Raw genomic sequence first — 15,901 nt, forward strand, 5'->3', positions numbered from 1 at the left:
TCAGAGTCTCACTCTGTCACCCAGGCTGGAGTGCAGTGGTGTGATCTCAGCTCACTGCAACCTCTGCCTTCTGGGTTCAAGCGATTCTCCTGCCTCACCCTCCTGAGTAGTTGGGATTACAAGTACATGCCACCATGCCTGGCTAATTTATTGTATTTTTAGTAGAAACAGGGTTCCACCATGTTAGCCAGGATGGTCTCCATCTCCTGACCTCATGATCTGCCTGCCTTGGCCTCCCAAAGTGCTACGATTATAGGCTTGAGCCACGGCGCCTGGCCTTCATATTTATTTCATCATGTTTTCTGATGTAATTAGTCTCTTTATTATTCTTTGCCCATGTTTCCATTATGGTTTTAGTATTTTTAATTTACTTGTGTACTGACTTTTAGTCATAAATGGGAAAACTATTTTTTCAGGGTGTTTTGTTTTAAATTCTTTAAGTATTTAGAAATTTAGATTATGTTGGCAATTTTATGTTCCTTTATTTGTTCAGTTGGGTTTGTACCTAAAATGTGCTTCTTCACCCAGATCAAATAGACATTCACCAATATTTTTGGCGTAGCATTTGTTACACTTTAATTTTTTTAAAAAACATGTAACTCTTTAATCCATCTGGGTGGTGGTATAACATGATATAGGGAAGGAAATTTAGTTTTAAATGCTTCCAGTACTAAGAAAAAATGAAAAATTAAAATAGAATATGTTCAATTCTATGGTGATAACTTTGAAATCTAAATGAAATGAAGCTTTCTGCAACACGATAATAGTTCATCTAGCCTCAAGATATAGATAACCTGAATTTATCAATACAACTGAAAAGGTTATAACAATTAGCCACAGAACAGCCTCAAAGACAAATGTTTTAATAATAAACACTTCCAAAATTGAAAAACATGGATAGATTTTTTATTCACATACATTTTATTGGAACATAGAAAATGGAAAACTTTGTAATTGGGAAACTTGTAAATTTTTCAGTTTGTTTTGTAACTCTAACATAATAATATCAAAACCTGGCAATTTTCACACACAAAAAAATGCCAAAGCAATCTCACTTATGAGAAAAAAAAAAATCAATGAACAAATAGTAAAGAAAATATGAACAATTAATCTAGAAGTACAAAGATTATTTAATAGTGGGAAATATTAATGTAATACACCACTGATGAAAGGTAAGGTGAGTGAACTGTTGGCCATTGTGGCTTCTTTTAAACAAAAAATGTTGGTATCTCATTGACAAATTTTGCTCAATCTTTTTGTTTTAATTGTTACTTGTAAGCAGCATACACATGAATTTCCATTTTTAAACCCATTATGAGAGGCTTTTATCTTTTAACAAGGGACTTTAATCCATTTATATGTTTTCATAACCAGTATATTTGATCTTACCTTATGTTGCTTGGTATTTTTGTTTTTCTTCTTTCTTGATTTCCTACTGTTGTTTTACTGTCAGTATTGTGTTTGGTTTTTCTTCCCCAGTGACTTAGTAATGTGTACATGGCTTTTTAATTTTAATTTAAAAAATTTTTTGAGACAGGGTCTCACTCAGTTGCCCAGGCTGGAGTGCAGTGGTCAACCATGGCTCACTGCAGCCTCAGCCTTTCGGGTTTTAGCTATCCTCCCACTCAGTCTCCTGAGTAGCTGAGATTACATGCTTTTTAATTTTTACAGCGGTTAAAGTTGTTCAAAAAACTAATTTATGTTTCTAGAATAATAAAAGTCAACACTTACATCTGTATTTTCCTCTATTATATAGGAAATATATATATATAGGGAAAATTTCCCCTATTATATACAGCATATTGTGTACTTCATTTCTCCCTCCTGCCTGTATAGTTACCTGGATAATGAGGGGTTTGGATCCTGATTACATTATTTGTATCTATATCTTTTTAACTGCATTCACTGGTTGTAACAGATTTCTTTATATGATGACTCTTCCATTTTTTAGCCTTTAATTTTTATTTGAGGACTGGGATGCTCAAGTGGATCTTTTATTGAAGAAGCTCTTTCAGGGAAGATATATGAAATTCTATTTTCTGAGCCCTTATATATTTAGTAATATATTTGTGGGCCTTTGGATGTTTTTAAAAAATTGAATATAAAATTCTTACTTTCAGTTTTTTACCTAAAACTTTGAAGATTTGCTTCATTGTTTTCTGCCATCTAATGTTGCAAATAAATCCAAAGTCAACCTGTGTTGCATTTTTTTTCCCAGCAGGTTGTTTGGTTTCTCTACTCATATGGTTTTAGACATTTTACTTAAAGTAATTGAGATTTAGCTAAGATTTTTCAAGATACAGTTTTTTATTCATTGCTTATTGCCTCACATATGATAGTCCCAAAAGTGAACTTTTTTTTTTAATTCAAGAAAATTTTCTTCAGCTTTGCCTTTGCTTATTGTTTCTGTTTATTTTATCCTTAGAAACAACTGTATTTTTTAGCTTTGAGCTCTTGTCTGTCCTGTAATTCAGGTGTCCCCATATGAGTCTGTGACCATAGAAACCGAGCCACACAGCAAGAGGTGAGCAGCAGGCAAGTGAGCATTACTGCCTGAGCTCCACCTCCCATCAGATTAGTGGCAGCTTTAGATTCTCATAGGAGCACAAACCCTATTTTGAACACCCATGTGAGGGATCTAGGTTGCATGCTCCATCTATAATGCTGCTGAGGTGGAACAGTTTCATTTCAAAACCATCCTTCCCACCCCAAAACTCGAAAAGTGGTCTTCCATGAAATCGGTCCCTGGCACCAAAAAGGTTGGGAACTGCGGCTCTAATTTTATTATATTTCTAAAAGTTTTCATCTCTAAGTTTTTACTGTACATTTTGGGACATCTAGAAATTTATATTGTATATCACTGAATTAAATTTGTTATAATGCTTTTACCCTTGTTTCTCTTAGTGTGATTTTAATTCTTAATTATTTTCCATCTTTTTATCTTGGTCTGTCCTCCAGCTTTCTGTTTCAAAGATAAGGAACTTCTATTTTACTGATGTCAAATAGTTTTCTAAAATTTTGTTCACGATTCCTATATTTAGGTGGCTTTTCTGTTTGAATCACCAGAATACTGCCCCCCAGGAGTGTTTGCCAAAAGATAATGTAGGTAGATGGTCCACAGCCCCACATTTTTCTCATCTTGGGAGCTAATTGGGTCATCTTTGATCTGTAGCTGTGAAACGGGAAAAGTTCCCTTGTCCCCTTCACAGGGCGTTCAATTGGGATGTGGCTCGCTTCTTCAGTGCACCACTGCTCACACCTCTAGGGAAGCATACAGGCAGGCAGGCTGTGGGGCTCTGACCCTACAGCAGTGTCTAGGATTGAATGTTTACAGCTGAAGCCCCAGTGGGTGTGTGTTACAGGGTGCTCTTTTAGTTTAGCCATCCATAGGTGGCTTGTGTTAGACAGCTCAATTAGACCCCCTGCCTTACTGCAAGGACAGAGACCTTTCTGTATCTGGGGATTCTTGCTTTGGTGTACTGGAAGAATCCGATCACATGTGGGCTTGGAGAATGAATGCAAGGTTTTACTGAGTGGAAGTAGCTCTCAGCAGATAGGGGAGCCAGAAGGGAGATGGTTTTCACCTGGAGTCAGGCCGCTGTCCTCTGCCCTGGCCAAACTCTGCTTCATTCTGCTGGTTGATGGCCTGCTTGCATGCTGGTTTGCTCCTACCCTGGTGGTTTCTCTCCACGTCCAGCCATCCGTGTGTTCCTCTGCTGATGTGCTCCTCTCTCATGTTCAGCCACCAGTGTCTTCTTCTGCTGATGTGTTCTGTTCCTCTCAATGTCCAGCCACTTGTGTCTTTGACTGCTTGGGTCTTGGAGTTTTAATAGACACAGGATTGGGGAGTGGCAGGCCAGGGTGGTCTTGGAAATGCAACATTTGGGCAGGAAAACAAAAATGCCTGTCTTCACCTAGGTCCATGGGCGCAAGCCCGGTGGTGGTGCCCTAGCCAGGGGCCACACCCTCCTCTACCCAGCCCTGCCCTGGCTCCCCTCCCCCCATATCAGCTGTTCATGTTCTTACATACTTCTCTGAGCTCAGTTTCGAGTCTTTAATGGAGTTTTTTTCTGTTGCCTGGTTTTTGCTATTCTGAACAGGTGAGCATGTAGAAAAACAACAGCCTTAGATAGTCACTGCTAGCCGAGGTCTTTAGTATCTGTCCCATTGACAGTGTATTATATGCGATTTCTCTCTCTCTCTGGCATCATTTCACCACTACCAACCTTCTCTAGTTCTTGCCAACAGTAGTGAAAGGGGCAGCAGTAAGTATCACTGGCTGCTGTTTTAAAAACAGCACTCATGGCTGGGTGCGGTGGCTCACGCCTGTAATGCTCGCACTTTGGGAGACTAAGGCGGGTGGATTGCCTGAGCTCAGGAGTTCAAGACCAGCCTGGGCAACACGGTGAAACCCCGTCCCTACTAAAATACAAAAAAATTTGCTGGGTGTGGCGACGTACCCCTTGTAATCCGAGTGCCTCAGGAGGCTGAGACAGGAGAGATGCTGGAACCCCGGAGGCGGTAGTTGCAGTGAGCCGAGATTGCGCCATTGCACTCCAGCCTGGGCAACAGAGCGAGATTCCGTCTAAAAAAAAACAAAAATAAAACAGCACTCATACAATAAACAGCTGCATAGTCTTCTCTTAGTACATGGCTTTCTTGTTACTATGTTTCTGAATCAGAAGAAAATCCATTGTGAGTTAGTATGTTTCTGAATTAGAAGAAAGGCCACTGACATGTGGCTTGCTTCCTGTCTCTCAAGGTAACTAGTTGGTATTTTTCTTTTCTGTTCCATTGGCTTGCAGTAGCACCTTAATTTATTCATTCATTCTTTCAATCAGTACTTAAGTTCTTACTATGGCCGAGGTACTTTTCTAGGTACTGGTTATATATATAATATTAAACGAAATAGTGTTTCTTCCTTCTTTGGTGGCAGAAATAGTTTCTGGATTCTGTCAGTAACGCATTTTGTTGATGGTGTGATGTTTTATTTCCCTTTTTTTTCTAAAAAAAAAAATATTTTCGGGCAAGTTGAGAAAGGCTGTATTAAAGCTATAGTCGAGATACCAGTTTAACTTCTTTCTTCATATGCAATGTGTAAGGTTGCTCTGGATCTAGGGATAATTTTATGAATACAGTGTTTGTTAACCTATTTCTCTTGTTTTATTTTATTTTAAATTGGCAAATAATTATATATATTGGTGGGGGGTAATGTTTTGATAAATATGTATGTTGTGGAATGATCACATAAGGCTAACATATCCATCACCTCAATATTTATCATTTCTTTGTGCTGAGAACATTTGAAGTCATCTTTTAACTATTTTGGAATATACATTATTATTAACTATAGTCACCAGGCTATGCAGATCACAAGAATCAATTCCTTCTGTTTAACTGAAACCTTACTATTATCCTAACCTTTTAAGGCTACTACTACTTCCCCCAAACCTCTCATCACAACTAATTTATTGTTGTCCTCACCTTTTCCTTAATCTTTCTTAACTTTCTAAGTGAAATGAGTAAAATTATTATGCTACTAAAATTAGGTTTATATGATGACTTCAGCAAGATGCTTTGGCCTGATACTACATTCTGAAGGAGATCTTCGCTATTTGAAAAATAAGCAATAAAACTGCATTAGGTGATAATAGATGAAGAATTTGGTCAGTTTCCAACTTTATTGCCTGGCATTTATGATGAAAATTAAATTTGAGGGACTTGGTTTTTCCCACCACTTTTAACAGAAGTAAATAAAAAAAAATTATTTTATTTAGAGAAAACTTATTCTAGAACCGTTTATACTTAATGCTTCCAGTAAATAATTATGAACTTTTAAAACAATATAAAGTAATATAATTTAACACACACACACACACACACACACAAAAGCACGAAATACACATAGACCTATAAGTATGGAATGTAAAGCAATTGTTTACTTTTAGTATGTAAAAGTGTAAATGGGAGAGAGAACATGGCTTACAATTTGGATACGGTAACATGTTGTTTACCTAATTTGTAATAGAGTTACTGTCAGGGAAAGGGAACTTTAAGCAAAACAGGACCTGGCAATTATGTCATATCTCCTTTTAATTTCCCAGATTGTTCAATATTAAAAAACAAGAAGCTTTCTATGTGCACTAATTGTGGGGCAGAATCACATTTATAAGACTGTAGGCCTCTTGAGGGTAAGAACTATATGTCAGTTACCTTGTGCAGCTGAATGTTATAGTCAAGAGAAGTTTGCTTCCTTTCAGGAAGATAGAATCCTTAGAGGAGAAACATAGTGTCTTCCTTAGCCTGTAATAAGATTGGTAGTAATACTTGTTTTAAAGATAGCGGTTAGGATTTTGGAAGTATTTTCACATCAGCTATACCTGTCTCAACTGGTTTGTTCACACCTGGGGCAATTGTGTTAAATTTGTTGTTGTATAGGGGGAGGGGAACAGCTTCATTAGGTGACGTGCAGAGGATGTTGTTCACAGCTCTTTCACCCAGGGATTAGAAGTCTTCTTTCCCCTTCTCCTCCACTGTAGGGATGAATTTGCAGAGGAATCCCATAGCCTTAATCTATTAATACATGCTGTCTTTAGCTGAAAATCAAGAAGCTCAGAGAATTTGCTGTTTGATGTTGATGCTTTAGTTAATTGTGCTAGTCCAACAGCATTTCACATATACACACTGTGGTAACAAATGTGGCTGATTGGTACATTATAGCCATTTTGTAGCAAAGGTAGATTGGCATTGCCGGAAGACTTAAACTTTGTGTCCATTAGACCCTTGGCTTAGTATTAAGTTTTACCTGTTTTCTACAGGTTTGATATTTGCAAATGTGTTTTGATTGTGTGGTAGCCAAATAAAAGGGTACTTGACATGTTTTTCAAAACTATTTTAAAAATATCAAGTTTATACCACATGTAACTTGAATTTTAAACTCATAAACTCTCTGTGTGTGTTTGTAATAATTGATGTATTTGTTTCTAGGGGCCACCTACAGATGCTCCTGCAGTGGACACAGCAGAACAAGTCTATATCTCTTCCCTGGCACTGTTAAAAGTAAGTAGTGAATGTAGTTACTTCCTTTAGATAACTCTTTTGCTTTCATTTGGAGTATTTACTTTGGAGTATTTGTCACCTTAATCCTCTCAGACATAAATAAGCTATTGTTTTAGGTACATTTATAAAAAGAGTTTTTTATTTTCACGGTAACAAAATTTGTTTTTTGTTTTATAAAGAGGAACCAGAGACCTTAACGAACTTTGCTTGTATCTACATCTCTTCCTTTCTACAGATGTTAAAACATGGCCGTGCTGGAGTTCCAATGGAAGTTATGGGTTTGATGCTTGGAGAATTTGTTGATGATTATACCGTCAGAGTGATTGATGTGTTTGCTATGCCACAGTCAGGGACAGTGAGTACTTTTATGGTTGCCTGCTGCAAGTAAATGTGTTTCTTTTCATTTTTCTTTTCCTATGCAAACTAACTCATCATATTATATTTTCTCTTTCCAATAGGAAAAATTAATCATAAGTTTGATAGAAATTTTAGATTGTATTGAATTAAATCATTAATCTTTAAAACGCAGCATAACTTCTTATAGGTCTACAAACTGAATGATGCCAATGCTAAATTTATTTTCTCATGCCTTCAGCTTAAACTGGTAAAATACTGGATTTAAAAGTTACTTACCCTATAATAGCAGAGTGTTAGTTTGATTTTGAACCAAGTTTTCAAAAGATTTGAGATTCTCTTATTTAGATTTTCAACTCATATACACTAGTTCTTATGTCTTGTTCCCATTGTTTTGAAATATGTCATTTAAAAGATGTTCTATATGGTGATGAATGACTGTTAAGCTTTTTTTATTTAAAAGGTTAAGTTAAAAAACAAACACACACACACACACAAAACCAATAGCAAACCTGAGTATTTTTGCCTAGGCATGGTATTTTGTTTATATTTGTTTATATATATGTACTCCATACAAATTACCTGTATAGAATACATTATTCTTTCTAGAGATTTTTGTTTTGTTTTGCCTTTTTGTTTGATGAACTTGTGTTGATAGATGTGCATTTTGACTGAAAGAAAATAGCCGAAAAACAATAACCATTCCATCTACCTTCCAAAAAATAACACATATATCCTTCTCACCTGTTTGTTTAGAAAAATATGCATGCATTTTTCCAAGGGATATTTCTTCTTTGCTAGGCAATATTTCTCTTACTGAGCCTTGTAAAAGAAGGATTAAAGAAATTGTGTTATAAAGCTGTTTGTTCTGTTCGAGGCTCTGTAAGTTTACTTTGATAAGGTAGATGCTAGAGAACAAATTACAATTTTAAGTCCTGTAATATATATAGTATGTATATTAAAAATAAGCATTTAAAATAGAATATTTGCTACAGAATGCAATATATTTATAAATGTAAAGTTTTCTCTAAATAGATGAATTTGTTGAGGTAAACTAATTTGGATCTACTGATTTTATCTATCTCGATATCCATTATATTTCTTTTATACATTTGGAAATAGAGAAACACTCTACATGTTAACTAAAGGTTTAGATTTAAATCTTAGACTATTTATTACGTGCATCTATCTTTTTATATTAGGCTACATGAAATACATAAAACTGACATATGTTATGGGTACTTATGCAGATATCCATTATAATACATCGTTCTTAGGCTTTAATATCATTACTTCCATGTAAATGCTTGTTTGACAATATAAAATAAAAGATTTTGATCCCTATATTCACTCTAATTCTATTTCCTAGTGTCATAGAATTAGAAAGTTTTCCTTCTGACCCCAGAGTCAGTAAACTTTTTCTATAAAGACATATGTCTCTGTTGCATATTCTTCTTCTTTTTTAAGACAGTCCTTTTAAAGTACATATATGAAAAGAAAGAAAAAACCCGAAAACATTCTTAGCCTATAAGCAGCAGATTGCATACCCCTGTTCTTGAGGATGTACTCTCTGTTGGAATTCAATATGCGTACTGTTTGTTTTGGTGGGAAGGAAGTGCTTATGTTAACTAGTTTCTTTAAGTACATTTGATTTAGATTCCTGAGGTTAGAAGAAAGCCCTGGGAGCTATAAAGACAGTACTCTATCCCAGAGAGATGATCTGAACCTTTTAATTCTTCCATGTTCAAACATTTTATTTTGGTTGAACTAGCAAAATAATGCTGTACGTAAGAGACTTGAGGCTGTTTCATTTTGATAGCTGAATATTTGTAGAACTTTGTATGAAGCTCATTTTAGTCATCAGTTATGATAAGATGGCATTAGGAAGTATGCTTGCCTAGATAGGTCTAACCAATAGCTATGGTTGGTTCAATTATTTTCTTATTTCTGGTAAACATATACATAGCCAATGGCAGTTTGTTAGTTGGCAATTTTAGAAGCTTGATTGGTTTGAGGTTTATAATTGAATGACTTGAGTAGGTATCAAATGTAGGTATCAAAACCTATAAAATGATTTTGGCAACCCCAAATAATATACATAGGGAAGCTTTTTTTTTTTCCAAATTTACAAAAATTAATAATTTTTATTTCTTTCTAAATCAGGGTGTAAGTGTGGAGGCAGTTGATCCAGTGTTCCAAGCTAAAATGTTGGATATGTTGAAGCAGACAGGAAGGTAAGCATTTTAAGTGATCAGCTAAAGAAATAATGGGAAACATTTATAGAAACATACCTCAAAGTTATAGATGTTTATCAATATCATTTCTAGAAAAAGAGGTCACGTAGTTGACATAAAAGTATCTGTAAATATCGGTGCCATGCACCGCCTGTCTAGTATGTCTTCCCTTTAGAACCAAAGAAATTTGCCCATCAGAGAACTGCCTCATGTTAAAATTCTTGACTGTCACATAGTAAGCTTGGGCTGTAGCTTCCCTCTGTTTAGCATATGGAGTTACTGTCTAGTCACTTATAATTGAAAGAGCTTGTATGTTCCATGTATTTGAGAGCTGCAACTGAATGAGATTATGAATATTTAATTATGTTTGTAGGCATAGTTTTAAAGACGGAGAAAGTATAATCCAAATATTCTGAAGTTTTTTTCCTCAGACCAAATCTCTCAATAGTTACCATTCTCTTGCTCAAATTCTTCTACTGTGGAAAAAACTTCAAAATTAATGTTAGCAAAAGGCTCAGCAGCTGAGCAGAACAGTGCAAATTGGTTTTTGACTGAGTTCCTAGTTCTACTGCTGGTTTAATTGATATTTAATCCTTTCACAACAGTGGATCCTGGTGTCCATTGTTAAAAATGTACTCTGTGCCTGGAAAATCCAACTCCCAGAGCTAAGGAGTTAAAGAGTAGATATTTACTTGAATGCTGAAAGGCTAAAAACTGGCTCTGAGAAACTGTGGTAACAAGGTGAAAAACTGAAAGCCTTATCTACCACTGCTAATGTGCATCTCTTAATGATAGTACTCCTTTGTCACACATACTCATTTCCATGTTTTCTGGATAATATGGTGTACAATTTCAGGTGCTTTTTCACACCTGTGTGTTTTTCATCTCTTCTTAATTTATACCCCGTTAGTGTGTTGTTTCTTTTCATATCATAAATGTATTACTTGTTCTGTTCTGAGCATCTGAATGCCCTCTTTGTTTCAGGCCGGAGATGGTTGTTGGTTGGTATCACAGTCACCCTGGCTTTGGTTGTTGGCTTTCTGGTGTGGATATCAACACTCAGCAGAGCTTTGAAGCCTTGTCGGAGAGAGCTGTGGCAGTGGTTGTGGATCCCATTCAGAGTGTAAAAGGAAAGGTAGAGTAGATTCTATCTTTATTGCCATCTACTGCCACATTCTGTTTACAGATACATTAAATAAAAATCCATTTTGTTTAAAGCAGAATTCTTAATTACACAGAAAGCTGCTATCTGTTTACTTAAAAAACAAACAAACAAAAAAACTTTACAAGTTGATAACTGTGTCTTGGTATTATTAGCAATTTATTTAGAGATTTCTTCTTTAATCACTTGTGTAATTGTCATGAATATTTATCTTTAAATTTTTTGAATTTCATAAAATTAGGAAAGTTAAACCATACTCAAAGCCTGCTATAAACATTTTATTAATATTTAAATAAACATTGCTTTACCTTTATTTTCAAATGATGAATTTGGAATTGGTAGAACATTTTAAAAATCTATTTAAAGGGCATTGTTTTGCAGACATTGTGCAGGACATATTCTGGAGTTGTGTTTTCCAAATATTTTAGACAATGAAAACTTGCCCAAAGACTTGGTATCAACCATTCACGTTTTTGGAGTGAGGATGCAAATGAATGATTAAATATGCTAAATAATTCTGAAAACAGATTAACTTGGAAAGCATATTGGGTTATAGTTCTTTGTTGAAACCCCTTTTGTTCTTGTTTAGTTCTCTTTCTCTTTTTTTGTTCATTCTTTCTTTCTTTCTTTTTTTTTTTTTTCTTTCTTTCTTTCTAGCCCCATATGCCATTTTCCTATTTCCTGCCTCATGACAGCAGGGAGCAGCTCTATTATCACCTTCACAGAGCTGTCTGCAAATGTGAGAGGCAATTCGATTTTGCTCAACCACAGGGAGAGTGGATTAGAAAAACTACAGAACATACAGAAATTGGCTAGGTGGTTACTGCTTTAAAATACTGCTGAGGTGTCTTGTTTGAGCATGTACTTCCATTGTAGTGTAGAATAATTGTTAAAAATCACAATATATTTATGCAATCCTTTATATGCAGGTTTTACAAATAATTTTTAGAGCACTTAGAAATAAATATTAGCTTGTTATCTATCAGACCTGGAGTTTGATAGTAGTGCAGATTACATTTATATCTGCTCACCAGCTCAAACAAACTAAACATGGCTATTAAAACATGGAGATTTTATCTGTCATAAATTTGAAGTTGAATGTTTTCTGACATCATACCATTATCATGTATAAAAATTGAGGTCTTCTCTAAATCATGATCTTATTAGGTGTGATTTAGCTTTTCAGAGGCAAAAACTATCCACAAAAACAATAATAGAAAGTGATATACTAGACCATTCAGAATGGTTAGCTTCTGATTCTTGCTATATGCCTATATTTCAATTTATTTACTTTTTTTTTAACTAAATGGGTTAGATAAAAGAGGTTGAAAAATCCTTGATTGTTACTGGCTTTATGAATTATAGTATAATACCTCTTAAGTTTAATTCTGTATTTTAAGGTACCTTTTTAGTAACTCGTAAGTAATTCATTTAAGTAATGATTACTGTTTTACAAATATAACAATTATCTAACAAAGTCCCCTACCACAATATTTACAAGTAATAATTAAAGCTTAATTTTAAATATAATTAGAATTCTGTTTCATAGTATTAGCTTAACTTAGGTTTTATGATATCTTGACTAACGTGATGGTGGCTACTTTGAAAAAGGAAAGTAAAAATAAACACAATGAAAGAAAGCATTCTCAAAATACAGTAAATAAATGTAAATGTAAATAAATTAGTATGTATTTTATTTTTAGTTATCCTTTTGTAATGTTTAAAATGGCAATTTTAGTTTCCAAACCTAGTTTAAGTGTTGTATAATATTGGAATTTTCATTATTTCTAATTAATTGTAGTTTATATTAAAATGATGAATTTCATTTAATAATATGCATTCATCACATGTCTTAACAATGTTAAATTTAGTTTTTAAAAATAATATATCTAAAATTTATGAAGTCATATGTATCACTGTCTACTTTTGTATATTAGGAAGAAATCTTTTTGAAAAAATTTAGTGTAAATACCTATCATTGATGATTTGCATCACTTGTTGGACCTAATGTCTAGATTCATACTATTATATCTCCTGAAATAAGGATCCAGTTCTTTGTCAGTAATGCAACTTCATCTTTAAGGAGTCAGAGTTTGATTGTAATTTATGGTTCTTTCAGTGTCAAGTCCTCTCATCACTATGAATCAGATTAAATGCTAGTAAATCCTTAGAGTGTTTTAGTTAAATCATGATACTTATGAATACAAACTTATAAAAATGAAGAATAGCATAAGAGTCTCCCTCTCCTTTCCCTATGTGTGATTTATGAAAGCTGTCAAAATATTTAGTAAGGCTATGATTAGATCAAGAATTAAAATGACATTTTATATATAAATGATATAAGTTGGGTCTCTGTTCACTTTTTTTAAAACCTCTTTCTTGAACGTTTTATATATTTCCATCTTTATAAATTCCAATATTTCTGTCTTTGAGAAATTAGATAAGCCTGGATTCTTTCTTGGTAATCTCAATTCATTCACAATTAGTTTGATTTTCTTTTATGGTGACTTGATTACATTTTTTATTGAATAATTGCTGTGAGCCAGGTATTATGAATACCATTTCAACTTATTTATTCTTTGTTATAATCCTAAAGATAGGACCTGTTACTATTACATGTTATTAGCGGTTAAAAAAAAAAATTAGGGCCAAGGAGTTTGCTTTGCCAAAGTCAGACCATGAGTTAGCAGCAGAACAAAGATACGAATCCAGTTCTGTAAAATTTCAGAGCTCAGGCTTTTTTAATGACTCTTTAATTCTTTAATATTAAACCATTATGAATGATATAATCAGAGTAACTGCAGAATGCAAAATGAATACCAGAGGTCATTGTGAGGCCATTCCTTAAGTTACTGTGGATAGGTGTCACTCTCTTCAGCATAAGTCAGGGGAAAGAGCTGTACATTTCCTCTAAGTTCTCCATAGTTTTCTCTAGGTATTATGTATTATATATTAATTGATTTTTTAAAATGTGTTGTTCCATTAATTTAAAGAAACAATTTAGACAGATTTATTCCTGTTGACTTTTGTGACATCCCTAGGAGTAAACACTGAAATTAACATAAATAATGAAGTACACTATATGATAAAGAATCTGTAACCCTACTATAAATGTTTTTAAATGATAGAGGTGAAAACCAATGGTAATTGCATTCATAATTTAAATGGAGAGTAAGCTCCCAGAAGTTACCAGTGAGTTCTGCTCTAATCAGGGAAATAGTTTATAAGATCTGCTTGTAGCATTTAGTTCATTTGTGAAATATACATATTTACATATTTTAAACTTTAGTTCTCAGATGGCACAGTGGGGACCTCTTGCTGAATGTTTTATTATCTTGTATACTCAGCCCACAACTAGATCCAGCAGCAAATTTAGAAGTTAATTCAACTTGTAATGTGACTATACTTCTTTCTTGAGGCAAAAAGAATGGTCACTTTGGGCAAAATCATAAAACTAGCATACAACTTAATTAGGATATTGTAATATATTTATTAAAAAGCATTACTGCTTTAGAGAACTCATTTTCCTTGACAGGGTTCCTATTAGTAAAATGCTCAGTTGCTACCAGCTAACTAACTCCTAACAATCATTGCGTCTGTTCTCTGTTTTGAAAACATAAAAAAAGAAATGACTATGTCCAAATGTGTCTTCCACTGGTTAGGTTTTCTTGAAACATTTTTATTTAATCTGATCAAAACACTCAATAGACTTTAAAAAATGTGATGTTCATTTAACTGCAGCTCAGCTTATCTGCAGGTATTTCTTAAGGATACCTGATCTGTATGCTAATGATTCTAAAGTACAAAATAAATTTTAAAAAATGGTCTTTGTCTTCTTTGAGAAGATAAATTATATACATTTAGCGTTAGTAGTGAGCAAGATCTCATTCTGCCAATTATATACTGATAACCTATACTGATATTTTGCATACTGATACAAAATATACTGAAATTGCTTGTTTCTGTAAGTATTAAATTGGTTGCTAGAGACAGAAATAATTCAACAAATACTTATTCAGAATTTTGTATGTGCCATTATACAATAAAGTATTACTTGTATAGCAAACACAGTAAATGTAAATTAAAATTAGAAGAAGGGAGAAAAATCAGTGTAGGTTGCACAGAATAGATAAAGCTTGGGCTGAGTTTTGAGAGGTAGGCGGGACATCACTCAAAAAAGAGGAGCTTGTACCGCATGGGAAGAATGTAGAAACAATATCATTCCAAGTGGTACTCGCCTCTTCGTTCATTCTTTTTTCCACAGGTATTAGAATGTAAAAGGAGTGGTTTCATTGGTTTTAATTTGTTTAAACAACTAGCATTTTACAAAAGATGGGGCTTTGGAGAATAAATACAAATGCAGGAAGAAAGTTAGGGAATGTGGCCGGGTACCATGGCTCACATCTGTAATCCCAGCACTGTGCGGGACCAAAGTGAGTGGAATGCTAGAGCCCAGGAGTTTGAGACAAGCCTGTGCAACATGATGAAACTCCGTCTCTAGTTTTAAAAAAAATTAAAATAAAAAAAAAGTTAGCGAATGAATGTTGTAAGAGCGTACCCTTTATTTTCAGATATCTAGAAGGTTGTGTCTTTTTTTTTAGGGGTGGGTAGCAAATATTTTACTTTTCCAAGAAATTTTATATTAGAAAGTTTTAAGATGGCGAAGGTTTTTAAGTACTCAAATAGTTTACTCAAATCTTAGTCTTGTTTTGAGCTTATTTTATATATCTATGTATATATATATATACTCTCTCTCTCTCTATATATATATAATATATTATATTATATTAGTAGTAGGCCATAGCCAGGGCATAGAGTAATGTAGAACACAGACTTAGGGGTCAGGCCTGCATTAAAATCCCATTTTTATCTCCTCTTTGCAGTGTGACCTTGAACAGGTTACCTAATTTTCTTGAGCTTCAGATTTTTCCTCTATATAACAGGAATCTTAGTACCTATTTCTTTCTTTCTTTCTTTTTTTTTTTTTTTTGAGACAGAGTCTCGCTCTGTCGCCCAGGCTGGAGTGCAGTGGCCGGATCTCAGCTCACTGCAAGCTCCGCCTCCTGGGTTTACGCCATTCTCCTGCCTCAGC

The 15,901-nt window shown here is 34.2% G+C and overlaps 1 protein-coding gene across 2 annotated transcripts in view; it reads left to right on the forward strand.

The window, feature by feature from the left end:
- The window catches only part of PSMD14 (proteasome 26S subunit, non-ATPase 14), a 109,313-nt gene that overhangs the window by 56,554 nt on the left and 36,858 nt on the right, over nt 1–15,901 (forward strand). For both annotated transcript variants that reach the window (XM_023217357.1, XM_023217358.2), the window contains 4 exons: nt 6,988–7,059; nt 7,295–7,414; nt 9,577–9,647; nt 10,632–10,782. In XM_023217357.1, coding sequence (XP_023073125.1) covers nt 6,988–7,059; nt 7,295–7,414; nt 9,577–9,647; nt 10,632–10,782 — 414 coding nt within the window. The remainder of the gene's footprint in view (nt 1–6,987; nt 7,060–7,294; nt 7,415–9,576; nt 9,648–10,631; nt 10,783–15,901) is intronic.

This window comes from Piliocolobus tephrosceles, chromosome 11 (assembly GCF_002776525.5).
Source record: "Piliocolobus tephrosceles isolate RC106 chromosome 11, ASM277652v3, whole genome shotgun sequence".
Taxonomy (NCBI): Eukaryota; Metazoa; Chordata; class Mammalia; order Primates; family Cercopithecidae; genus Piliocolobus; species Piliocolobus tephrosceles.